The sequence below is a fragment of the Salminus brasiliensis genome, chromosome 14 (genome assembly GCF_030463535.1).
Source record: "Salminus brasiliensis chromosome 14, fSalBra1.hap2, whole genome shotgun sequence".
In the NCBI taxonomy this organism is placed as follows: Eukaryota; Metazoa; Chordata; class Actinopteri; order Characiformes; family Bryconidae; genus Salminus; species Salminus brasiliensis.
In genome coordinates, this window is record NC_132891.1 from 11,905,984 (window position 1) to 11,932,431 (window position 26,448).

The 26,448-nt window shown below is 39.0% G+C and overlaps 1 protein-coding gene across 2 annotated transcripts in view; it reads left to right on the forward strand.

The window, feature by feature from the left end:
* Positions 1–26,448, forward strand: part of ephb2a (eph receptor B2a) — a 72,902-nt gene that overhangs the window by 25,981 nt on the left and 20,473 nt on the right. For both annotated transcript variants that reach the window (XM_072656372.1, XM_072656373.1), the window contains exon 4: positions 24,071–24,226. In XM_072656372.1, coding sequence (XP_072512473.1) covers positions 24,071–24,226 — 156 coding nt within the window. The remainder of the gene's footprint in view (positions 1–24,070; positions 24,227–26,448) is intronic.

The window sequence follows — 26,448 nt, forward strand, 5'->3', positions numbered from 1 at the left end:
ATCTGCCTCTGGTTGAAATAAGAACAGTGTGAATTTTTCTTTTGTATTAGCAGAAAAGAAATTGCCATTGTACAAGACATTGCATGTTCTGCAATGTGACTATTGCACATATGCACATTGCAATAACCATATATATATATATATATATATATATATATATATATATATATATATATATATATATATATATATATATATATTGCAGCCCCAGCATGCATACTATTAAAGGTGGTCATAATATACAAAATGAACTTTTAACATTTCTAAAAACATATTTGATCAGTTTTCATAGTGTTTAAAACATGCTGATTAATGTGTGTGCATTGCATGTATACATATAATGAGACAGCTGCTCTCATTAAGTCTAATGTTGGTAATGCAGTTCAGCAGTTGTTCTATTAGCTCCATCATATGACACCTGATGAGAAACAGAAGCCGTGTAATTTCTTAACTGGCCTGGGGCTGTCCCGTGTACTGCTCTGTGCTTGTTTGATTGCCGTTGATTGTCATGTGTTTCTGTGTGTCGTCACTTTCCACTACAGTTGAGCCCTTAGGTGCCAGAACACATGTAACATCTGTAAATAACAACTAAATAAGGTAAATTGTGCTAGCATTTTTGAAAAATCTTAACTGTTGTGGAACATAAGAGTTAATGTGAAAAAAAACATTAATGTTGTTATTTTTTGGTCTTATCTTCAAATTCCCAAATAAATTAGGATCAACATCACAATAATTTGGTATAAACAACCTACATTAACCTCTTCAGGCCCTGCATTCTCATATGGGGACATTACATTTCTGCTTCATGATACTTCATTTTTTAAAACTTTGACCCTTTGTCCTCATATGAGGGCAAAAATGACTTCCTGTACAAAGACTACGTTCTTTGAGTGTTTTTCAGTAAAGACAATAGTCCTATATATATAAAACCATGAGAACTCTAAGAATCATTTGGTTGCTTAAACAATTCTTTGTCTGGTTGAAGGGTTCTTAAGATTCTTGGAAACCTTCTAGCATAGTTTATATCCTAGTGTAATATAGCACAACTTTGTTGTCTTACCAGACAGTGTTACTGTCCTCTCTGTGTCCTCTCTGTGTTTTGTCAGCATGGTGTGTGGTTAGCTAGCTAACTGAAAACTGCCCCAATTGCAGCCAAGTTAGCTTCTAGCCTGGCACATGGTTGCGCTTAGTCAGCTTAAGGAGTACAGTTTGTTTTGGAAGCTTTGAGGTTTGTAGCAAACTCTCATCAGTGACGGTTTGGTATTTGTATACAGGGGTTCAGGGGTCACATTTCTGTGCACGCGGACAAAACACAGTATGCACTATAAGGGTAAATACGGCTATTTCACTGTACATTGTAGCTGTAAATTGTACTGTGGGAACTACAGAAGTTTAGGCTCTTGTTATGGCAGCTGTAGTCTTGTCTTTCCCACCTATTCTCCTCCTAAATTCTTAGTCTCTTTCTCTTGCTCTCTCTCTCACTACCACTTGAATGAGAGTGAGTAATAGCCTACCTTTAGGAATGCATGTTTTTTTTACCTGTATCACTCAGTGTTCTGTTTTAAATTGAAACGACTAATAAAGAAACAAGTATTTCAGATATTCTTTTTACATGTTATTCTAACATCTGAAATCTGGGTGGATTGGATGGACTGGCATTGTTGTTGGACAGCTGAAGGCTACGCAAGCTAAAACACATTCCACATGCTAATGTTTACACTTCACTGCTTAATAAACTACAGGCTGTAGCGGGGACTGTATGGCAGTAGATAAAACTGTTCCAAATCAATGTAAACGTTTTCCCCATTGCAACGTACTCGTACCAGACTGTGAGGTCCAAACCGCAGTGCGAATCGAACCGTGACCTTTGTGTGCTGGTACTATTCTAACTATTTGGCAAACTATGCCTAGGCAAAGATCTTTCTATTGTAGATCACCTTGATTCTGAATGGTTCTGAATAGCACCAAAATATTCAAACAGTACTTCTGTCACCAGTTTTAACCAGTTTAGGGACATTATTTTGGGAATGGTTCACAAGAAAAACCTTATTTGTTAATGTTGTTTCATTATTCACAAAGTAACCCTAGGATCTAATGGTGTCGCACGTTTAAAAACACATTGACATCATGTCCATTTGCCCTCTTTCAAAAATATGCTTTTGGGGAAAATTGCTATAATTTCATTTATAATACGCATCCCCTTGGCATACCACTGAAAAATGCTGTGTATCAAATTTACATGATTTAAATGTGTGCATCTTTTTCACATGAATAAAATATTTCACATCAACACATTTCCAAAAGTAAGTGAGCTGAAAACAGACATGTATAGTGCCCTTTGCTCTGACATTGGAGGTCAGCTCGCATGTTGATGATGGCGTGACCGTGCTGAGATAGTAAAGTCTGGATAGTCCCAAGATAAACATGTTAACTCACACAGGCAGAAAAGTAGAGCACTGGAGACCGTCCCCAGGACCAGCCACAGCAGAGACACACTAACCTAATCTCATCAGCGCAGCCAGGAGAGGCACTTTTACTCCAGATCTTCATGTGAATAGAAAGTAGATTACCTTCTTGGGCCTTAGGGATGAATGGAAAGACCAAAGCACATTTGAACTAAATAGCAAATCAGCGTGTAAAGATGGAGATCTGATTGTGGCAAAACAATACTGCAGAAACTGCACAATGAAGGCAGGTAGACACGTTATGCAGGCAATATGACTGGTTCTGCCTGAAACCAGGAGATCCAACAGGACAGCTATACAAGGTTATCGTCGTTCATTTCCGAGGTACAAAAACAACAGGTTAAGCTCTTTAAGAACTCTTCGAGCTTTTGAAATAGGTTATATGGTCATGGAAGGACACGTTAATCTGAGATGTTAAACATTTCTTTTGATTCGTGGATTAAATTAATTTTCTGGCGTTGTCTTGTTGTGATATACTTTAGCAGCCTAGTATTAAACATGTGAGCCTCTGATCTGTGCCAAATGTATTATAGTCAGTGGAAAATCACATTAGATTCTTTGTTAATCCACAGAATTATTGGAATAAAATATGAAATAAAGGGATAAAAGAGGAAGTATTGATTTTACAGTTACACGACAAATGATGCTCTCTAATCTCCTTTTATTCTCATAATTACTTTGCTTGTACATAGTGGACAATACATTGTCCATGTCAATACACTGGTATTGTTATTATGATATGACGACAGTCGTTTTTATTAGTGATACGAGTGCATAGTGAAAATAGCAAGATTGCAAATCTAAAGATTGTAATTTACTATTCTGTGTTATTTGTTGGTTGCTTTTAGACAGTTTTAAAAGAACTGTTGAAAATACATAAAAACACATTAAAGGACATTAACTTGCCTTTCTGGAAATCTTAAAATACCATGTAAAATTCCCCTTTGGTGTATTTTAAAGAAAAGTGGAAAGGAACAAAACATCCTAGTTAAGAGTAACGATAAGAATAACGATAAGACATTCTTTTAGCATAGAGTATCAGTACATTTATTGTCAGTACACCGGCTTTATCAATTCTAACTTAAAATACACTCTATGTCCAAAACCCCTAGCATTGGGTTGTAGAACAGAGGAACTGTACTCTCTGGAATGAGTGGTTGTGCTCCATATAGAACTTTTGGAATAAGTTGGAAAGTAGGGAATGAGGTGGGGTGGTGATCATCCAACATCTTGACTTCACTAACGTTCTTGTCGCTGATTGCAATCACAGCCTCACAGCAATGCTCCAAAATCTAGTAGAAAGCCTTTCCTGGACAGTAGAAACAGTTACTCCAACAAAAGCAGGATAGACTCTTTTTTAATACCGTTGATTTCGGAACAGATGTCCCAATACTTTTGTCCATATAGTGTAAATCTTATATTATGACACTGTGGTGTACTGTAAATGATGATGTTTTGCTTGTTGTAACTGACTGACTTTTATTCATTTTGCTAGAGGTGGTTGGGAAATTGATCTTGGCGTGACAAATAGTAGAGCTATGAAATAAGTGGATAAGTGGAGAAGAAGAGCATGCCTGAAGCCCCTCCTCCTCCTCATCTCTGTCTAATTTTCACTTTTACCTTCCATATGCCATGATGCAGTTTCCGTATCCCACCACCACCCCGTCACCTCCTCTCTTTATGTCACTTGTGTTTCTCATTTTTTAGCTCCCCTTATCAGAGGGGATCCTGCTTTCTAGCTTAAAGCAGAAGCCATCACAACTCCAGCCCTTTCCAATAAGTGTTCACCTCCTTCTCACAATCTCCTCCTACATGATCATATCCCGATTCTATATGCTGATAATGGTGGAGATTATGTTAGTCTGATAAATGTAAGTATAAAGAATAAGTCTGTAAGCTCAGTGTCATTATCCTTACAAACAAGCCACCAGTTCTTAATTTTTCAAGGTTTTTGTTGTTGTTATTTTCATCATCAAAGATCAGCGTACTGTATTGATGCTGTATTATTAAATCTTCCATGCTACCAGGACTTTCCACTTGTTTAGCTGTGCATTGAAGCACAGCTAACCTTTTGGGCTGACCTTTGCTTTGTGTCCAAAGACATTAAGCCCATGATAAGGGCAAGGTCAAATTTTAGAATGCACAGCGTCTTTTTTTCTCTTTTATTTATTTTTTTATTTTTAGGACGTATGGGGAGACAAAAAGGTTTACACAAGCACAAACCTGTGTGTCTGCAATAGTCAGTTCTGTAGTTCTGAAGGAGAAAGGAATGCAGGTATAATTGCTCACATTGTCCGTTGAACTGATGAAAGTCCATTCACATATGATTGGCGTAAAGTACAGTATGGAGTATGGAGAGTGTGAATTTAGCTATCTCTGAGATGACCGTTTCATCTGGTTAAGCAAATTAAGCTCATTACCAGCTAGAACACTCTGAAATTACAGTAACGTAAAATCTAAGCTACGCTATTTCAAAACTCAGATACTTATATTTACGGCATTTAGCTGATGCTCTTATCCAGAGCGACTTACAAGGTTACATGTATTGTATGTAGTGTAAGGAGTCTTGCCCAAGGACACCGGGAATTACCCCAGTCTCCCACATGCTGTGGTAGCTCACTGGCCGGTAGTGGTGTTATCTGTTGCGCCACACCAACCACTTTTAACCCCTTAAACAGCCTTAGGTCTGCCGGCAGGCCTAAAGTGTTATTACAAACTTCTATTAACAAAGAATAGCCCCACCAGTTTGTACAGAAGCCCCAGTGTAGTTACTGAATAATAATAATTCTGCTGGTTCTTTGAGGGATGCCATAGACAAACCACTTTCAGTAAAGGGTCGTAATCAGTGGTAAGGTTCTTAACTAGCTGAGGTTTTTCTTGGGTAAATAGCTAAGCACTTTGTAAGTCGCTCTGGATAAGAGCGTCTGCTAAATGCCAAAAATGTAAATGTAAATGTAAATGTTAACACTCACACTATATCTCCCTTACCTCTCTATTTGGTTCTTTCTGGAACCAAAACTGGTTATTTCATGGCATCGCTTAAGGAACCATTTGAAGCACCTTTATTTTTAGGAGTGTACCCATTTTGAGACCACTGAGCTTTAAAATGAGCTGTTTTTAATTGAAACACTTCACTTAAGATGAGCCACTAAAAGCAGGCTATCATTATCAAACTACTACCACTCTAACACCCCACGGGAAGCAACACACAGCTAACATCATCACATCGCACAGTGTGTGAGTGCCTTTTCAGCCTATATTTGTTAGAGGACTGGTCTGGATTCGCTCCTCCCCACCTCCGATGTCCATTTTCTGCTGATCACAAAAACCTTGTGTCTCTAAAAAAATTGGCAACTTTACTGAAGAAGAAAACACATTTTTAGCTAATTAGCGATTTTGGAGCATTTCTATTGGACCGTTCATTGTGGAAATTGGACATATACCAGATTGTAATGATGCCAAAAAGTAAAAACTTTTTAGGATTTTTAACGATGATGATGATGATGATGATGATGATGTGCATTAATATACTGTACATTAAACTGCGTTGAACGAGCCGGCTGTAAGCTGACTGAGCAGGCTGGAAAGCTGCAGTGGGATAAAAGATGGGGGCTGAACGGCAGGGTTAATCTATGCTGAGTACTGGCTGTCCACACTAGCGCTTCCAGGCCTTCCTCTCTTTGATGGGAAGCAGGTGTCCTGTTGTCGTCGATGAGGAACTCATTGATCAAAGGCCCTTCAGGAGTCCGGCCTCGTCCATCAGTCTCCAGCAGGCAGACAATGTCAGACGAGCGGGCACTGTCAGTGCCTCTCCTCCTCATGCCTCTACCCTTTCTTTCCTTCACCATGAAAGGAAAAAGTGCCTCTGAACAAAAGAAAGACGAGCAGGAGGGGTTCTTTGTTGCGCCTTGTAGCCTATCTGTCCTGAATAAATCCCAAACGTCTGTGTAAGTATAATATGGTCCTTTTAGGGCTGTCACTACTGATTATGTCAGTAATCGAGCAGTGAACAGATTCATTTGGCAATTAAATGAGTAACCAGACTTTTAGGGGTGTGGGGGAGGGGGGGGTAATGGTGGGATTAAGTTAACCATGGCAAGCAATTCACAGATCCTAAAATACTTCCCAGAGGTAAAAAGTAGATATAGACATGATAAAATATATAAAGTCATTAGCAGAAGTTTAAACAAATGTTTAGTTGATTTTTTAAGCAAAATCTTCAGGAATCTACAGGAAAAGCATCAATATGGATGAATCTGCGTGTCCCAGTACAATTTCACATTTTGAGAGGAAAACTTGAACAAAACGTATCATCGATGTCCAGAGAAATCTCCAAAATGATACATTTACAGGACAAGCACAATATATTTTTATAACTTTGAATGTAAGTTGAATTCATTCCAAGTAATTTAGCATTTCGGTTGGTAGTCCTGAAAGTGTGAAGCGCAGCTGCTCAGTTCAAATGATGTAGAAAAATAGAAAAAACTGAAAAAATGGAAACACATGATTGCTTTAGAACAGTGGTGAAATGAACTGTGCCATAAGCATAATAAATGTCTCACATTTCCAGTATGTTAAATTGTGTATGAAAAAATGTGCAGAACTGTCAGCAAAGCATTGTCATCTAATTGAGAATGTCAAGCAATAACTGTGTTATTACTATTTAAAAAAACACTATGTAATATTTAAAAATTTCAAGTACTAATACACATCAATCCAGTGGTCAGTCATGTTATTGATATGTTGGAATACAGTCTGTAGAACACAGTAATGCATTCAGCTACCTTAAATGGTATCTATTGCTGACACAGATGTACAAAAGCACACAAACAGCTTGTGGAGTCCCTGTAGAGAAGTATTACCAAATTAATCAGACTCTCCGGAGCAGACCACAAACCTATTGTCACCATGCCCTAATACCAGGTGTGGACTAGAATAGAGAATAGAGAGCTGTGGAGCAGTGGAACTGTGTTCTCTGGAATGATGATGCTGCATTCAAAACTTTTGGGATGAGTTGGGGTGGTGGTCATCCAACATCCTGACCTCAGGAACGCTCATGTCACTGATTGCAATCAAAAATCCTCAGAACAACGCTCTAAAGTCTAGAAGAAAGCCTTCCCTGTACAGTAGAGACAGTTACTTTACTACAGGAATTTTTTTAATACCCTTGATTTCAGAAGAAACCATAAATGAGCAGGTGTCCATACAGAATAGATAGATAGATGAATATAGATGTAGTACTGCAAAACATGAGTGATCAGTAGGATAGCCTGTTTTACAATTATACAGATTGCTAAACTAAGCACTCCTGATTCATCAAGATAAATCGAACAACCCTCGTTTCTTTATGGCCTTTCACATTTAAATACACATCCCAGCATGCATAGAGAAAACCAGGAACTTACCTGTCGTGATTTTGTGAAGTCATGTGCCTCCCTCTTACTTAACCATGGCCGATTGACCTACTTGGGGATGTAAATGGCGCTTACAATGGCCCAAACCCATCATCAGATGAACTCCCACACAGACACACCTGCTCAAATTAGTGACAAAGGCCCATGTGGGGGGTAGAAGGGAAATGGAGCATATGAAGCCTGGGCAGCACCGCAGCTGTGAAAAGACACTGAACATCACTCTTATTCGAGTGGTCGTCTCCAAGCGAAGTTCATTACCAAACTTTCCACAGAAGTGCCCGGTCTCAGATTAAAAGGCTGGTCTGAATGAGGCTGTTTCTGCAGCATGCCCACTGCCCCGTACACAATTTGACTGTGTTTGCATGGATGGGTGGGCCGTTCTGTTTATGTGCAACCACTGTGAACGATTCTTATGCACATTATTTTTCTCCCACCCACACAAGTATATACTCACATGTACACAGTTTGGGAAGGGGGACAAAAAAGCAGCTACAAGCTACAATCACATGCCATTGTCTTTAATCATACAGTATATTCATCAGGGCATTGTTGTTAGGTATAGTCGTAGATGTAGTTTCTGGGTAATTGTAATGTGCTACGGAGGCTGATTTGTTTAAACATGAATCATTAGATGCTGTAAGTATTGCCAGCAATAATACAAGCATGATGTAATATGATATTAATCATAAATATGTGAATGCTAAACTTTCAATTCAAAGCTTTTTCTGAGTCTGTAGGTCGAAAGGAAGATATTGTTCTATGACAATGTGAATTTGATGACAGGTTATTGTTGTGTTTATAGAGCAGTAATTGTTTGCAGGTGTTTGTCATTTGTTGACATTGAAGCAAACAGAAAAAATGCAGAGGTCCACACTTGGATCTTGCAATACAGAATGTAAGATAAGATAATCAAATACATACAGCTGTGGTTGGACATTTACATACTCTCATCATGGACATGAATGTCAGGGCAGTACTTAGATTTTTTTGAACTGTTCTTTTTCTGGGGCAGAATGAGTGGCACTAGAGTATCTTTAATAGAAAGAAAAAAATGTGCATTCATTTGTTGGGTGTTTTCTAGAATCAACACAGGGTTACAATTATACACACTGGGTCAGAAATGTACACATAGAGCATTAATTCAGCACTGTTAAAGGTTCTAAACTGTTGTTTAACCCCTTAACGCAGAAAGACTTATTACATACTATTATTAGTATATTAGTATTATTCAGTAACTACAGGGACTTCTGTACAAACTGGTAGGGTTATTATTTAGTAATAGAAGTTTATAATAATACTTTCGGTCCATAGGCTTTTTAAAGGGTTAACTTGTCAAGGTAGTGATCATGATTGGCTACAGCTGGTGCTTCTCTGTGTCCACATAAAAAGTGTTTTTACAGCACCCATTAGATTGACCAACATACTGTACAATGGCAAAATTCATGGAGCTTAGTGCAGGTCTGAGAAGGATAATCGTAGATTTCTACAAGTCCGGAGTTTCTTATAGAGCCATTTCTAAACAACTGCAGATTCCAAGAAACATTGTTGGAAACATCCAAATTGAACTGAACTCAGTAGTGTAGTATGTATTAGTCAAATATTGAATCTGTCAGAAGCTGGCTGATGGCTGATCAAAGGTCGAGGTGCAACTTGCTGAGGCACATCTAACCAAATATTATGTGAGCTGTATAACCAGATTTCTCAAATGAAAATTCCTCATATTCCCAATCCTGCCCAAGTTCATGTAAACCTCCAACAACTGTAATTACCCTTTAGGGGAAATTGTCATTGTTTGTACATTAGGGGGCAAATATGTTTTGTTTTTTTTCCATGAAAGTATAAATGTTGTTTTTTGGGCTGGATGTGTGGTTGTACATTTTCGTTTTGTTCTTTAAGAAGGTTCTTATTCAGCTTGTTTACAAAAGTAAATCAATTATATTGCTGCTGTCCAATGAAAACCATGTCAGTTTTTAGTTTTCTCTATTGTATGAACCCTGTAGCTGCTCTGTTAACTGTAAGTAATTTGGGATTAATAGACCAGTAGAAATGCTCTTTATTACTTGGAATAAACTTGTACATTACATTGAATTAAGAACATTGCCTTCACCTGTGAAGTCACCATTTTGGAGACAATACATATATATATATATATATATATATATATATATATATATACACACACACACACACACACACACACACATATATATATATATATATATATATATATATATATATATATAGCTGCTGTTCAATGAAAACCATGTCTCTCTGTTTTTAGTTTTCTTCACTCTATAGCTGTGCAGTGGTGGCTCAGCGGTTAGAGCGCCGGGATATCGATAACAGGGTTGTGGGTTCGATTCCCGGGCTCGGCAAGCTGCCACTGTTGGGCCCTTGAGCAAGGCCCTTTACCCTCTCTGCTCCCCGGGCGCTGGAGTTGGCTGCCCACCGCTCTGGGTGTGTGTGTGTGTACTCACTGCCCCTAACACGTGTGTGTGTGTGTGAGTGTGTGTTCACTACCAGATGGGTTAAATGCGGAGGACACATTTCGCTGTACAGTCCACACTGTACAGTGACGAATACGTGCACCTTTATCCTTTTATCCTTTATCCTTAGCTGCTCTGTACACTGTGTAAATACTTTGTGATAAATGGACCAATAGAAATGCTCTAAATAACTTGGAATTAATTCTTATTTTCTAATGACTTCCATTTAAAGTCATCCAATATGGAGATACATGTTTTTCACTGGACAGCGACAATATAAAGAGTACCTCCATAAGGTATATTAGATTAGACATGCTTGAGTTTTCCTCCACCCTATTTTAGTTACTGGGTTTATGGCCATATCATTATAGTGCAGCAAATGCCAAAGGTCACCCCTTATTCACTGGTTTTCCCACATTGATGGGTTTTATGTTCCAGTTAATGCTGTTCACTTCATTTTTGGCACTTCTTAGCTTTGAACCTTCCAGGCTTAATACTGAAAAGGTCTTGCCAGCTGACAGTCTCTGTATGAGCTATCTCTAGTTCTTTTGCAGCACCTGTAGGCCTCTGTAGTGTATCTCCTGGTTCACAGGGAGGAGTGCTGATTGCAGTAGCTCATCTACGTCGCTCCACACTGTCCCTCTACATATTGCTGATGGCCCAGCCTCTTTGTCAGTGTCATATTATGTGCCGTCGCCATTCACTCGGTGCCAGCGCTCTCCCCAGCAGCGCGGATGATGACTGACACTTTCGGATTCTGTTGTCAGGCACACAAAAGCAGCACAGAGCATCATGGAAGTGCGATGTTGACACCACACAGCCAGCGCTGGACCGGGTGTCACAGTGTCATATAAAAGAACTTGTCGGGTTAAAGCGGAGCCCTTTGTCTCAGGTAGAGGTTAGCAGATGGAGCTGACACCATTAATATTTACAACTCCAAATGAAATGAATACATTTCAACTGTCAGTCACGGCACAATGGAGGCAGTCAGCAGAAAACCGCTCCCCGGAGAGCTGTGTCTGAGGCACCGGGGACTAATGAAATATTAACATCAAACACTATGAATGAATAAATAACAGCAAATCACTCTCAGAGCGAAATATCTGGCCTGTCTGCAAGTAAACTGGTTTTGACACCTTCTTAGACAAGTGATTTTTTCCTGTTCCCTTTTTGTAATACTAGCCTGTATTCAGAGTCAATAATATATGGAAATGAGTTCTGCTGGGCGGATAGCATACTAAACAAAGAATGTAAGATCTGCAGCAGAATTCAGGAAGTAACAAATCTCCAGGGTTGGAATGAAACAGAATACATATTGAGAATGCATATTCAGAATACAGAATTTAAGGGCTGGTTTCCTGGACAGGGAATATGTCTAGTCATGGACTACATTTTCTTGTCAATAGAAAAGCTTCATTCAAAGAGCTATATACTCCAGGGCTATGCTTAATCTGTATTCAGTTCATGTTACTTTTTGAACCAGAGAATTTGAGTTGCCGTGTTTTTTTAGCATTTTAGGATGCTTGTATAATACTGAACTTCCTAATTAAAATGAAAAGTTATTTATTTTCATACAGCAAACCCACTCATTAGACAGACGAAACAGAAGACCTTAACAAACAGCATCTATACAATCACTGAAGATACTCATCTATACAATCACTGTGCTGATCAGTTATTTATCTCAGTGTTACTGAACTCTGCTAAAGCCTGAGTAGACTGATAAATCACTGTGCTGATCAGTTATTTATCTCAGTGTTACTGAACTCTACTAAAGCCTGAGTAGACTGATAAATCACTGTGCTGATCAGTTATTTATCTCAGTGTTACTGAGCTCTACTAAAGCCTGAGTAGACTGATAAATCACTGTGCTGATCAGTTATTTATCTCAGTGTTACTGAGATCTACTAAAGCCTGAGTAGACTGATAAATCACTGTGCTGATCAGTTATTTATCTCAGTGTTACTGAGCTCTATTAAAGCCTGAGTAGACTGATAAATTACTGTGCTGATCAGTTATTTATCTCAGTGTTACTGAGCTCTACTAAAGCATGAGTAGACTGATAAATCACTGTGCTGATCAGTTATTTATCTCAGTGTTACTGAGCTCTGCTAAAGCATGAGTAGACTAATAAATCACTTTGCTGATCAGTTATTTATCTCAGTGTTATTGAGCTCTACTTAAGCCTGAGTAGACTGATAAATCACTGTGCTGATCAGTTATTTATCTCAGTGTTACTGAGCTTTAATAAAGCATGAGTAGACTGATAAATCACTGTGCTGATCAGTTATTTATCTCAGTGTTACTGAGCTCTGCTAAAGCCTGAGTAGACTGATAAATCACTGTGCTGATCAGTTATTTATCTCAGTGTTACTGAGCTCTACTAAAGCATGAGTAGACTGATAACTCACTGTGCTGATCAGTTATTTATCTCAGTGTTACTGAACTCTGCTAAAGCCTGAGTAGACTGATAAATCACTGCGCTGATCAGTTATTTATCTCAGTGTTACTAAGCATTTTGGATGCTCATGGATCATTGAGTTGAATTCCCTTAGTGGTGAAACCTGTTTAGCAGTGATAAGTTTCTATATGTTCTATATATTTTCTATATGACTGAACTGTACCAGTGTTCAGTATTTTTGCACTTGGACAGTTCAAGTGAAAGTTTTAACACTTTAATGTGTAGGAGGCTTGTAACAACTGGCACATTCACCACAGAGTAGTCCTGCTCCGAGCATTGTGTAAGCAGCAGTGGACTGAAGCAGACCATGAGAGCAAAGACATGTACAGAATTTCAGAGTTGAATACGAAAGATAAGCAAATGTTTAATGATTAACAGAATTATAACATAATAACATGAAGAATTACATGAAGAAAAAAGGGAATTCTGAGAAAATTACAGCAGCAGATTCCTTTCCCATGTGTCTCATTAAGATGCGTTCTAAATGTCTTCTTAATTCGATACCTTTTATGTATTGCAGCAGAATACATTACTGAATACGTTTAGGACAGCGTATTCAGTATTCAGCCATCACTGCTCTTTCAAAGGGTTCCCTCAAGCTCTGCACATCTCAGAGCGAACGTTCAGGCAGAAGAGTATCTTTCAAACTTCATCATGTGGACAACTTTCTGGAATGTTCAGGCCAGATAAAAAAAATAAAGCTCAGCAAGGAGTCCGTCCTCACTGGGCCACTTTTGAAGCCTTTCATAGTACATCTACAATGGATGGATTGTGGTCTGCATTTTTTTTCTTGTTCTTTTTTTTTTTGCTCTATGGGTATCAGGTGCTAGCAGGAACTGGTCTGTCATGCAAACTGCTTAAGCAGAGATGAAATGAGCTCTATTTGACAGAAGATGCTTGTTCTGATTAAAATCAAAAATCCACAACACACACACTTCCTCGCATATTTGGCAAGGGGTTCCGTGCTGAAATCTAAATTTTGCCTCCCTGCGGAATGGACTTTCATCGGACTCCTACGGCATGTTTGCCGTTGCGGCAAGACCACCTTCCCACTAGACACAATAGAAGTGGTCAGGTTTTGTCATAGTAATGAGCTTGGCTGTGTTTTGAGGAAATGTCTTCTTCCTTCTAGACCACACACTCCAGAATATTCTTCAGCTCGCTCTTCATAAATCGTGTCATTGTTGGGATTCCAGACGTTAGCCGCAAAGAGTCTGTGAAAGAGCCTCTGATGGACTTTGCTCTCTGGAGTTTACTCTGCTTTATGTTCGTGCCCTGTTCCCAGATCTCACAAGCATGTGTCTTGGAATGCTGCCCCCCCCCATATTAGACTGTCATCTGCTGCTTTGCACTGGTCCTGCTGCTCCTGCTGACCGCCAGGCTTTCTCTCAATACATTTGGGGGCAAACCTCCCATCCCCATGCCTCCCATGCTCTATCCCATGAATCCTGCTGGATAATCCCTTGCGTCTGCAAAGAATTCAGGACTAATCTGTGAGCCCTCTCGCCTGATGATGAAAATTTGGTAGAATTCCCTCAGATGTCGTCTGGAGTTAATGAGCGTGTCTGAGGATGAAAACAAGATGATGGCTACAAAGCTGTGGTGCCGTGTTACAGAACGCTGTCCAGTGGGAAAAGATAGCTGAATGTACAACAGATGTAAAAAAAAAAAAATCCATGCCCATTTTTTTTTTGCTGCCAGAGTTACAAAAACAGACACAATTCTGAGGTCCAGCTGCACGTGAAGAGCAGTTTTCCTTATTAAAGGTTTTCTTTTTTTATCAACTATCAACAACAGACACATTTTAGTTCTAAAGGTGAACCTGCAATGCGTCAAACCATTCAATACATGTGACAACTTATAAAAACACAACCGTCGTGAGGATATAGCTGTATGTAGGTCAGCTCTTCTACCAAGAATTCTCCCACCCTTGCTGAGTTTCATGCTGGTAGTCATGCTTGGTGAATTGCAGTTGAAGCCGACCATGGGAGCAAAATATTGAACAATTCAGAGCTATTTAATTAATTGAAATGTAATTCAATTTAATTAAAAGAAAACTGCCAACCAGTAAGAGTGAGGAGCTTAGAACTAAGTACAAATGACAACTGCAGGAGGTCTCAACTGTGTATAATCAGGATTTGTTATTTTCTTATGTATTGAAGCAAAATACCTTACTGCATAAATTTAGTAGAGTATATTCAGTATTCAGCCATCAATACTCTTTCCACTTGTTTTGTCCAACAGGCACAATTGTGGGGTTCAGCTAAAAGTACAGCAAAATAATATGTTCAACAAGTTCAACAAAGTATCAAAGGTTCAAATGTTCACGTTTCAATATTGTGATTTGGCAGACAATGCAATACACTAACTCTCAATACATTTAATAGAGTTATGAAATGGTTATTGCTTGGGACCACAGCCAAACTTCCTCCCCTTTATTATGTGCCTTATAAAACCTCTTCCATTTCCTTCTCGTGGCGGAAATTCACACACCTCCTTCTCTTCAAACTCATGCTTGACCTTTGCTTGTATTGATAAAACCATTGATTGATTAATCTTGTTTGATCATTGGGCTCTAATTATATATCTAAATATGTGTTCAATCCAACATTCAGTGTTCAGACAGTGATTGTAGGGATGTCCTAAATCCCCAAATAAAAATTGTATAAATTATAAAATATAAATTTTATTGCCCCCCCCCAAACCAATCCGAGTACCCTAATGCTAACTGTCACCCCTGTCAGCTGCTTCAACAAAACCAAGGATCAAAAATGGATCAGCATACCTGATCCTTAAAAAAATGCCTGGATGGCCCCCGATCCCTGATTGGGACATTGCTAGAGCTCTGTGATACTTCACCTCGTATCAGCCTCGTGTTCTAGTATCATGACCACCTTCTAGTTACTTGAATTTTGAAACATACTAAGGACAAGATTAATGTTTGATTTACAAAAGCTGCTGCTAATCTCACAAACTGGGCCTAGCTCTGCCTATTAACTGTGCTCTCATTAGAGACAGGGTTTATAGAAAACACTGAAATAATGGAGTGGTAATCAATCCTGAGACAAAACCACCAGACTGTTCAGTTAGACTTGACTGTGAGTGCGTACTGCTGCCCCATCACAGCGTATATGTACCAGGGTTCCTCACACTCATACATTGAGCTTCATCTTTAATAATGTTTTACTGTTGGTAAATATTGATACAGCATCTGTTTGAGGCTCTTGCCTCCGTCAGGCCTTCAAATTTTCCCGATTTTAAAATGTCTCCATCCATTTTTATATGATCCTTCCACATGAGGCAGAGAAACACAATTGCATTTTACTATGCACACAGGCCATAACTGTTTTTTGTAAAATGCATTGGTTTGTACCCAATGGGTCCAGTTCTTACTGTTTTGTCCAGTAACAGCATCTACTTTTCTAGAAAGGCAACATGACCTTACTAATACTACTGTGGCTTAATGCAAAAAAAATCTTTACAGCAATGTTCCAACATATAGTGATATGTTGGAACATTACTCTGAAGATTTATTTGCATTGAGCCACAATAGCATTAGTAAGGTCAGGTGCTGATGTCGAATGATTACCTGGATCCCAAACGCTTCTGCAACGCATTCCAGAGCAGTTCCAATGCTGGGGGGCTTTTATACCCCTCTAGCTCATGCTTGGCTTGGACATGGCTAATGTGCGGCTGCTCCAGAGTTTCCCACTAAGGGGTTTCGTTGGCAGTGTTTTCCTTCAAAGCAGTGTGTGCGCAAATGAGTGCCTGTGTCAGCAATGGGTGCTCTTTAAAGTTGCTTAAATCACTAATTAGTAGGGGTGTCTGGATGCTTTTAGACATGTAGTGTATATCCGAAGTTTGCTACCGATACAATAACAGTGTAGCTCATTCTACAAATATTAAAATGCTGGACTACTGCCACATTTTAATGAAGATCTGTTGGCATCTAAACCACTTAGAATTCTGAGAATATGCTGTGTGTGAGAGTCTGTGTGAGATGAGCTCGCCAGTTTCTGTGCTGACTGACAGTACAGAGCTGTGGCAGCCATTGGGAACCGGCTGGTCACATGGTGTCTGAAGCGTGATGTCTATGACAGTGCTCTCACACTAACTGGCTTTGAGGAGCATCTAGCATTGTCTGTCTCGTTTGTGCATGTGTGTACTGAGAGCCAGCCTACCCATATAGACTGTGGGATTAGGTTTCTTATTTACCACTGCTGAAGAAATAAGATTGCCCATTCCTTTTGCTACACATACTGAACACATGTATAGTTGTGGGGTTGGGCACTGTCTAAGCATTTTCACATCATCTTCAGTGCTTCCTCAAAACTAGCTATCTGCATACAGTCTCTAAAAAAGCTAAATCAAAGAAATTCCCAAGTGATGCAGCTGTCTCAGGGACAGCTTAGGGATTTTTCCCTAATGGGAGATTGCATGTGTGAATCATGATGATACCTCGATAAACCTCCAGCATAATTCCTCATTAATTGTACATAGAACTTCACAGTTAGTGAAACACTGAAAAGGATACTGTCATAGTTTGTCATAATGATATCGTTATCTGTTGACAGTTGCATAAAAAAACAGCAGCATTGGACAGGTTTATATGTGGACAATAATTTAGGCCCCATCTTCAAGACTGCATTTTTTTTTACTTAGCTTTTTCCATGTGTTTTGGCCTTCTGTCCATTTAAACACAGCATATGGGCAGAACTGTGCAAGCGCAGTAGCCAGAACATGCTGGAAAATCATGTTTTTTGTGCATTATTGAGCCGAATGCTACAAAACTATACATGGGGTTGTTTGTGTCATTTTGAATCAGTGATGTGAAAGATGTTTGTTAGAGTAATTTGAGTATTTTGGTCTCTCCCATTATACAAGCCTGGTCTTGTGTGGCTGGAAATAACTGTCTGACTGCATTGCAAAGACAGGTGCAGAGTGTACAGACATTTCTATAAGGACTTTTAGACCTTTTAGTTTATAGTTGTTAGTAAATGTGCTTTAGCCTTGCATTGTATTTTTATTAGGTCTTTTTAGGTATTTTGTGGTTTTAGGGGCATTTTGTGTTCTCTTGTGAACAGAGAAATTTTCAGGACACCTGCTGCAGGCTGAGAAATAAACAAGGTTTTCAAAAAAAGGCTGTAGACTAATATAACCTTAGCACCACTGACTGGTGAAGTGAAAAACATTGATTATTTTCCTCTACAGTGGCATCTGTCAAGGGGTGGAATTTAGTAGGCAGCAAATGAACAGTCAGTTAAAAGCAGGAAAAACAGTCACGTTTAAGGATCTGAGCTACTTTGACATGGGATACCACAGGATGCCTTCAGAGGCCTTATGGAGTCCATGCCTTGCATGGCCAGATCTGCTGTGGTGGCACAAGGGGGACCTACTCAGTATTAGGCAGGTGGTGCGGATGTTATGGCTGATTGGTGTAAACATATTAAAAATATCACATTCATAAAGACCCTTATTGGTTCATCCCTACTATTCACACCCCAATATTGTAATATTTAATGTGAACATGTCTTTAGGTCTGCTGATATTGTACTAGTGCCATATTGCCCCTTCCTACCTGCATACATACTAAACACTTTCCATAATTTATTAGACTTTCCTCATTTATAAGACTTGGAGCAACAGCAATATGCAATTGTGTTCCTGAGCAAAGCTTACCTCATCCCCTTTCCCATGTCATCTCAAAGTTATTTTTTATTGGATGAAAGACTGTACTGTGTATATCTTCTGATCAGTGTCTTCCATCGCAGCATTTGAAGTTGTTTAAGGTCTCCTCATGGCTTATAGTTTATAGTTTATTGTGAAGTATGATATGTATAACCGTCCCTTTGGGTTTGCAGCAGAATGCGGGTGCATAGATTTGGCTCAAGCACCAGCTGTTCTCTGAGCCTGTGGTCCTGCCCCGCTGTCCCACATTGACCCCGACCCCCATTCTGCTGCATGCAGCCTCGTTCTGCAACACACAGCCTGACCAGAGAATCGGGCCGACCTTCTTCACTGGCTTTTTGTTCGTTAGCCTAGATCTAAAGCTCACTTCTTTAATGTGGCAAAAAGGGATATTTACTGTAACTTTTGGCAGATGGTCACACATAGCATGGTTTAAATAGAACAAAGTGATAAGAATGTGCAGATGCTGCTGCCTCCCACTTAATAATAGTAATAATAGTCAGAATAATAGACAGTCTGGATAGACAGTACATGTTTATCCAAAATCTTTTTTTTTATTATTGAATGATTTGCAGAGGAGTTACTGCAATGGCATATTAGTGTTTGTGAAGGCCTCAGTGATCACATTATGGCTAAAGCAGGATACATTCATCAACACTAATTGCAGTACTAATAGTGAGGTGTAATGAGCTGTGATTGTCCAGGAAATTCAGGCTAGGTATACTCTAAACTAGAGATGGACCAATTAATGTTTCTGGGGCCATTACCGATTGTCGACCATCTTTTAGTACGATCAGTGGCTGAATTCCACATTAATGTTTCCAGGCAGACTTGGTATTGCATCATCGTGCAGGGCTTCTGTAATACTCCATGCTTTGTCTTTCAAGATGAAAAGTACTTTACTTTTTGACCACACTTAAAACACTGTCGATCTCCAAATACCAGCAGTGAGAGTCTGTTCATTCAGAGTTCAGATGCTATGTTCAGATTGCCAGCCCACTTTTGGAGGTGGTTAGAAATGCAATTGCAATTGAATTTGTACAGATGCATCTTAGTCTGGACGCTCTAGTCACTCAAATCAGATTTCAAAGCTCCTTTTGTGTCACTTGCAATGCAGCAAACAATGCCAAAAGTGCAGGATTTAAGGACTCCGCTACAGGTTCGTTGCTGATCCTTACGTCATTACCATAGCAACCCATGCAGATAGGTTTGTGATGTCTGGACATGCAAAACCAATCTGATCGTTTGCAAATAATGTATTAAAAGATCAGATCTGAGAAACAAATCCCATTTGCCTGCATTCTGAACATAGCCAGAGTATCGCTACTCACTGATACTCACTGTACTGGGCTGAGTGATGGACTCTCAAAAGTGGAATTAGATTAGTGGTGTTAGAAGTCGTTACTCTGCTTCCCTCAAGAGGCATGTTAGTTTTACACATTCTACAAACGTTTGCACGTCTGACTGACACGCTTGTTGGGCAAGGTCCATATTGCCATCCGGTGGTTGAATGAGCGCTGCAGCAACTCACAAAATATGAATCATATAATGATTGAATTATCGGTCTATTGTCGACAGTGATTAATAGCCAGTTGATCAGTTCATCTCTATTCTTAATAATGAAAAGGTGCATTAAAAGGTTATTTGAGTGTTGCCAAAGAATAGCCACTTTTTCTTCCAGAAGAAAACATGGTTGTAATAGAGATCTTTACCTTGGTAAAAAAAAAAAAAAAAAAAACATTTACATAAATCAGTTCTTTAGACCTGTAAAAGGTTCTTCACACTCATACATCTCTATGACTTGACTTCCTTATGGAACTAAAAGTAGTTCTTCTGTGGCAGCATTTCAAGAACCATCTGAAGCACCTTTATTTTTAAGACCTTTTTTCTCTAAGGTTTTCCATCATAGAGAAGAACCAGTTAACCAGGCAAAGAACCATCTAAGCATCTAAATGCTTGTTGAGTTGTATACATACAATAACAGGGCTGTACTTGCAGTATAATGGTATTGTATAATAGATTTCATTTCTTTATTTTTAGATTAATGTGAGGCTACATTCGGCTTCACTCCTCATTGTATGACCTACTTTATTCACTTTATATTTTGTTGCGCCACAAGCAATTCCGTGGTATGTCAGACTAAATATGTCACAAAATCAAATCGGCATTGTTCTTGTTTTTCTCTGTTATTTGATTCAGCGTTTTCTGCTGGAACTGGCCAATTTGAATCTTGAGTATTAAATTGGAGAGATTTGATGAAATGTCATATTACCCTACTTACTGGTTTATCTATAGCGTGAGCTGTAATGCCTATAGTCTTATTATATACAATGCTCAGCTCATATGTTCACATAATGCTGATAACAGACATCCTGTTCACCTCACAGAGAGGTCGAGAGGCAGCCCAGTGATAATGAAGCGGGTGGAGATCTTTCCTCATCCCCTATTAGGCTGCAGCAGCATTAGAGTGCAGCAGGTTGGCAGAACACTTCTAATGGATATTAATATTTCTCCTGCTGCCTGCAACGCCGGGGAGAGTTACTCAGACATCTGTGGCTTCATGCCGAAGTAGGCCAAGGAAAGCAGTGGGGGGTAATGGGGGAACCTCGGATATGGATTCCTCAAAGACGGCTGCAAACTCTGATCTATGACACAAGGCCTGCAGTAGATTGCATCAATACTTTATATAATTACAGATGTCTGAGAGAGGCACCTGCGACGTCAGTGACTGCTGTGTTTGATGAGGGGAGAATGAAAAGCAGGTTTTTCGGTTTGTCCTGCAGGTTTAATATATGCACCGTCTCGCACTATTTAAGCTCATTTTAAGCTAAGCAGCTGTTTGGAAGTGTTGACGAGTGTCTGACTGTCTGTTGGCTAATGTAATAAAGCTCTAGCCTAGTGATGAAATGTTTGTGAAACTGGCAGAATTCAAAGGAATTTACCGTGTAAAAATCATAGAAAATAAAAAAAAAATCAAATCACAACAACAATCCCATATTCATTTCAGTATAAAAAAAAACAAATTTACACTTAAATGATACCTACATAAAACATGCAAGGACCTAATAATACATGCGTACAAGCCTTTAATAGCACATAAAAAACAAAACAACACTTTTATTTCTGAACATCATGAAGTAAATGATATAGGGGAGCTTAAGCTAAAGTCACTGCAGTAAACACGCAAAGAATCCAGACCTGGTGAAGTGAGCGGGTGCTAGACGGGTATTAGGCTAAAAGCTAACATTAGCCAGCAGTCTAGCTACAAGCTTTTCAAGTAATTAACTGTACACCTTTTTACAGTGCAAAAAGCAAAGCTATGCTATGCTATGCTAGGCTATGCAGCTCTTGTGAGCCATTGCTACTTCACGCTACCATAAACCAGCAATATTTTTTTTTCACAAGCCCACCATAAAAGGAAACATCTTAACAGTGTAGTAAAACCACATCTGGGCATTTCTGCCCCCAACCAAAGTCAAATACATACTATTTATATATATTTATATTTTTACATCAAATGACAACTTAAATATTTAATAAATGCATTCTGTGGCACCTTTAAGTATAAAAAGTAAAGTAAAAGAATTGTTATCTGTAGGTTTTTACAGATATTGTAAAGAGAAATACAGATAGATTGTAATGTATACATGGTGTTGATTACTAGGCATTAAAAGTTTAATTATTAAGTTAAATAATTTTAAGTCTTTATATATTAATATTAAGTCTTATTAAAGCCATGTTATAAATGGAACAAGCACCCATAATTTCAGTTGAAGGTGCATGTTAATAAAATGCCATTTTACTTTATTAAATGTCATATTATTATCTTATTATTATTATTATTATTATCATATAACATCATCTTAGTATCCTTCAGAAATATTAAAGGACTACCTAACATCACTCATTACTCATGAAGTGTAAATAGCTTGTGAAGTGTCCCATGCTGAGAAGGTTGCACTGATTCTGTTTTGAACATCTTTCTCAGTAGACATTTGAGATTTCACTGCCTCTCCGACTCTCAGAATGATAATAAAATAGAGTGCTGTATAAAATATCAAAGAAATGTGCTTTAGCGAAGGGAGGAGTGTCCTATATAGTGGCAGTAAAAGAGGTCCTTTGTCATATATTAGCATTGTCAACGGGTGCTTTCGTTTCACAGGCAGAATCAGAAATCATACACCAGCCAAGGACTGTAAAAAAAAAAAAAAAAACCTCTGGACCTGCATAAAGGTTCACTCCCGTCTTCTGCCAGAGTCTTATTGTCCATCTGCTCCTTAAACAATCGTGTTCAGAAATATAGTACATAGCTTATATATCGCCAGGATATTGCTTTACCCGGGCTCTCTTTTGTTGCTCTCTGCGGCACCACCGACATTAAATTCCATCCCTGTCCATTTGTGTTCCTGCCACTCAGCCCTCCACCCACTGAAGCGTAACCAACACCTCGTTCTGGGCCTCCCTCTCTTTTAACTAACTGTGAAGTGAGAATATGTAAGCTTCATATTCCTCCTGGCAGAAAGCAACCGCCCTGTCATCAATCACAGGCTAAGAGAGCCAGCCAAGACTAATGTTGTACTGTCAGAACCACTGTGGGATATTAGCCTAATAGAATGAGCCTCTTTGTACTCACTCGAGCTCGGTGGGTTTTTTGGGAAGGGGTCTGCTGTGCACCTGCGGAAAACATGTCACGTGTTTGGACTGCCTTTTGTTCGTTGCTACACGTCCACCTATAACTATCGTATTCTGTGCAAAAACTTGTTTAGTTGATCTCGTTCTGATAATGGCTTCTTGATTGTTAGATGGTGGTCAGCCTTGATAGGTGTTGATTGATTCGTAAGGAGGACATACAGGACGATGTTCTGTGGTCGCCAGCAGGGAGATGGATGGAGAATTCCTGACATTTTATTGATTGCCTGTCATGTTACATGTCACACTGGCCTAGACACCTCAGAGTAATAGTACAGCGTGTTCATATAGTGTAGATCTTGTATTAATGTCAGACCTTATCATTCAATAAGATTGACTTTTTGCGATAAAGACCTTCCATGGATTGAACGAGTGGAAGCACTACATTAGTAGAAGCGGCCCGATTCCCAGTGGAAATATGGGGCACTGAATGTGGCAAGTGTGACTTTGGGTGGTTTGTGGCCGTCAAAAAATAATGCATCTGGAATTTCTCATGGCCTTTGTCAGTGCACTCAGATTTTTCTGAGCGGCGCTTTGCTCTTTGTGTGTCAGACAAAAGCTGAACAGTGAGAGGCCCAGCTGCCCAGCAGTACCAGAGGCCCATCAGAGTGCATTGTGATATGCCTTTCAGTCTGAGCCTGCCTGTCTGTGAGATTACAGACAGAATAATAACGAAAACACACCCTAAAATGTATGAGATGTTTGACACTTCTCTTAGTAGTCAAGCCACTCTGTTCGGCCTAATAATAGTGTCGGAACTTCAGTTGTAACAATGGGGAATTGCAGGTTTGCAGAAAAACTTTGCTGAAGTATGAAGTATGACAAGCTCTTTTCCTTACAGTACTTTCTGTACCTGTCTTTACCCAGCCTGCCCCTCTGGATTCTTCAAACCATCCCAGGGAGACCAGCAGTGCCTGCAGTGTCCCATGAATAGTCGCACCACCAACGAGGGAGCTACCAACTGCGTTTGCCGCAATGGCTACTATCGGACGGACTCGGACCCAGTGCAGATGCCCTGCACAAGTAGGTTCATGTACAGGGTTGAGATGTGACAGAATACATATAAAAGTAATAGGAATTTGTTTTCAGAATACAGAAATTAAGCTTTTGTGTCCGGTCCACATTACATTTTCAGCAAAATACTACTGGACCAAAAAACATATAGTCTTAAAAAACAGCATCAGAGCTTGTTTACTGCTTATTTATAAAATAAATGTATGTTTGTTGAATGGGTTCTAAAAAGAAACGTAACAAATAGCTTCTGTACAAACACTGTAATTCTTGCTAAAGCGTGAGTAGACTGATAAATCAGTGTGATGAGACAGTTATTTAACTTTGAAGCTCTTAAGATTGACTAAATCTTTCTGATAAAGATAATTCATAAATCTCTACCACTTAAACTTGATCTTAACACCAAGACTACTTTGGGAAATCAGGCCTTGGTCTCCTCCATAGTGGACGTGAAGTTCTTTGGGTAGATCAGACTGAAGTCCACCCATTAAAGGTGGTTGTTTTTTACACACACATATTTATATATACATTAATCCAGTTCAGTTCATAACTGTTATTCATTTAACCAAACCCCTAAACTATTATACATGTGTTTCCTTTAAGAAAAAGTACAGTCCCACCTCACCTGAAAAAAAATATCTGACTGTGTTCCAGGGTCTATACTATCCAAATAAACACTATATGCAATTCAGGCTTAACGCATTTACATTTGTGAGGCTTGCAGCAAAAACACACAATAGATATGGGTCGCTTTTATGAGCATTTAGCAAAAAATGTCTCATTTTTGTTTGGTTCAAGAAATGGGAGATTGTGAGAGCAGCAGTGCACTGAAGCAGGTGATAGGAGCCTTTTTTAAGTTCAGATATTCATGCACTTAAATAAAATAAACTGAACAGTAAAAACTAAGAAAATTATAACAGGGCTTTTTGCCCTATGTATCTTTTCAAATATATTCTGAATCTTATTTTTTATGTATTATATAAATATAAATATATCTAGAGTAGTGTACAGTGTTTTCATCTATTACTATTTTTTAAGGATTTGTCCAGGCATTGTTTGTTTGCATCTGTTTTTTTTAAAGATGCATATGTGCATCTTAAAAAAAAAAAACGAAAAAAAAACATGCGAACCACAGCCGCATCTGTTCAGTGTGGAAATCTCTAAATCCCAAGTAATTCATATAGCATATGCATAAGCATGCAGCGCCGTGCTGTTTCATCTTCGGATGCGGTTGCCCTTTTTAGGAGCAGTAGTTAGTGGACCTGGAGTACTTTGAATGAGAATGTCATTCTTTGGTGCCAAAGAAATAAAAGCCCCAAAGCAATTTGCATAATTCCCTGTCCTTTTTAGGGGAGCAGGCATTTGTGAATAAGAGTAGCACTCTGATACCGGTCTTAATCTGAGTGCTTTAGCTGAGGGAAGAGGCGAATACTTTTCTCTGAGTGTTGCTTTGCATTATAATAAACACAATGCTCTTTTCACCATGTCGTGCATTAAAGAGTTAACAGAAAGGCTAGGTTACTTTGATTTCACTCTTACTAATGGAGCAATCATAATGGACTGAATGAATGAGAATCAGCTCATAAAGACAGGATAGAGTGTTCAAGGCATCAACCAGGCAGACGGTTGGTCACGCATGCAATGTACATCCTGCATTGCAATGCCTGTCCCACTTATTCAGAATTCACTCATAGCACAGTACTCTGCAAGAGTCAAAGACTACACTAAATGTATTGAATTTAGTATACTGAGATATTTCTGAGGAGATACAAATAATGAACATGCATAAATGAAAGGACAACAAGTGAAAAAACAGGAGTAAAAAACCCATCAGATAAACCGCTATTAGAGCTTTCATCTTTGAGAGAGGAGAAAATCAAGCTCCATTTCGCTTCAAGATCTGAAAACATCTGCAGGTGTTTGGAAGAGTATCTTAGCACAAGGACATCAACACCAGACATCAGCATCATTTAATGTGTTTGGAATGACTTAGATGGTGAGAAGCAGAAAATGTTCCAACTACCAAGGCTGAACTTTGGAGGTGTGAAAGAATCTACCTGCAGTTTTCTGTGAGTGTCATGAAAAGAATAGGAGCTATAGTAAAGGTAAAAAGTGCATGCACTAAATGCTCAAATGTCTGATACTGTATGAAGTTACTGAGGAGTCTGTGAATTCATTTGTCTAACTATGTCTTGTGCTTTTTTTCTGGAAAAAAAAAATTCTGACTGGAAAAG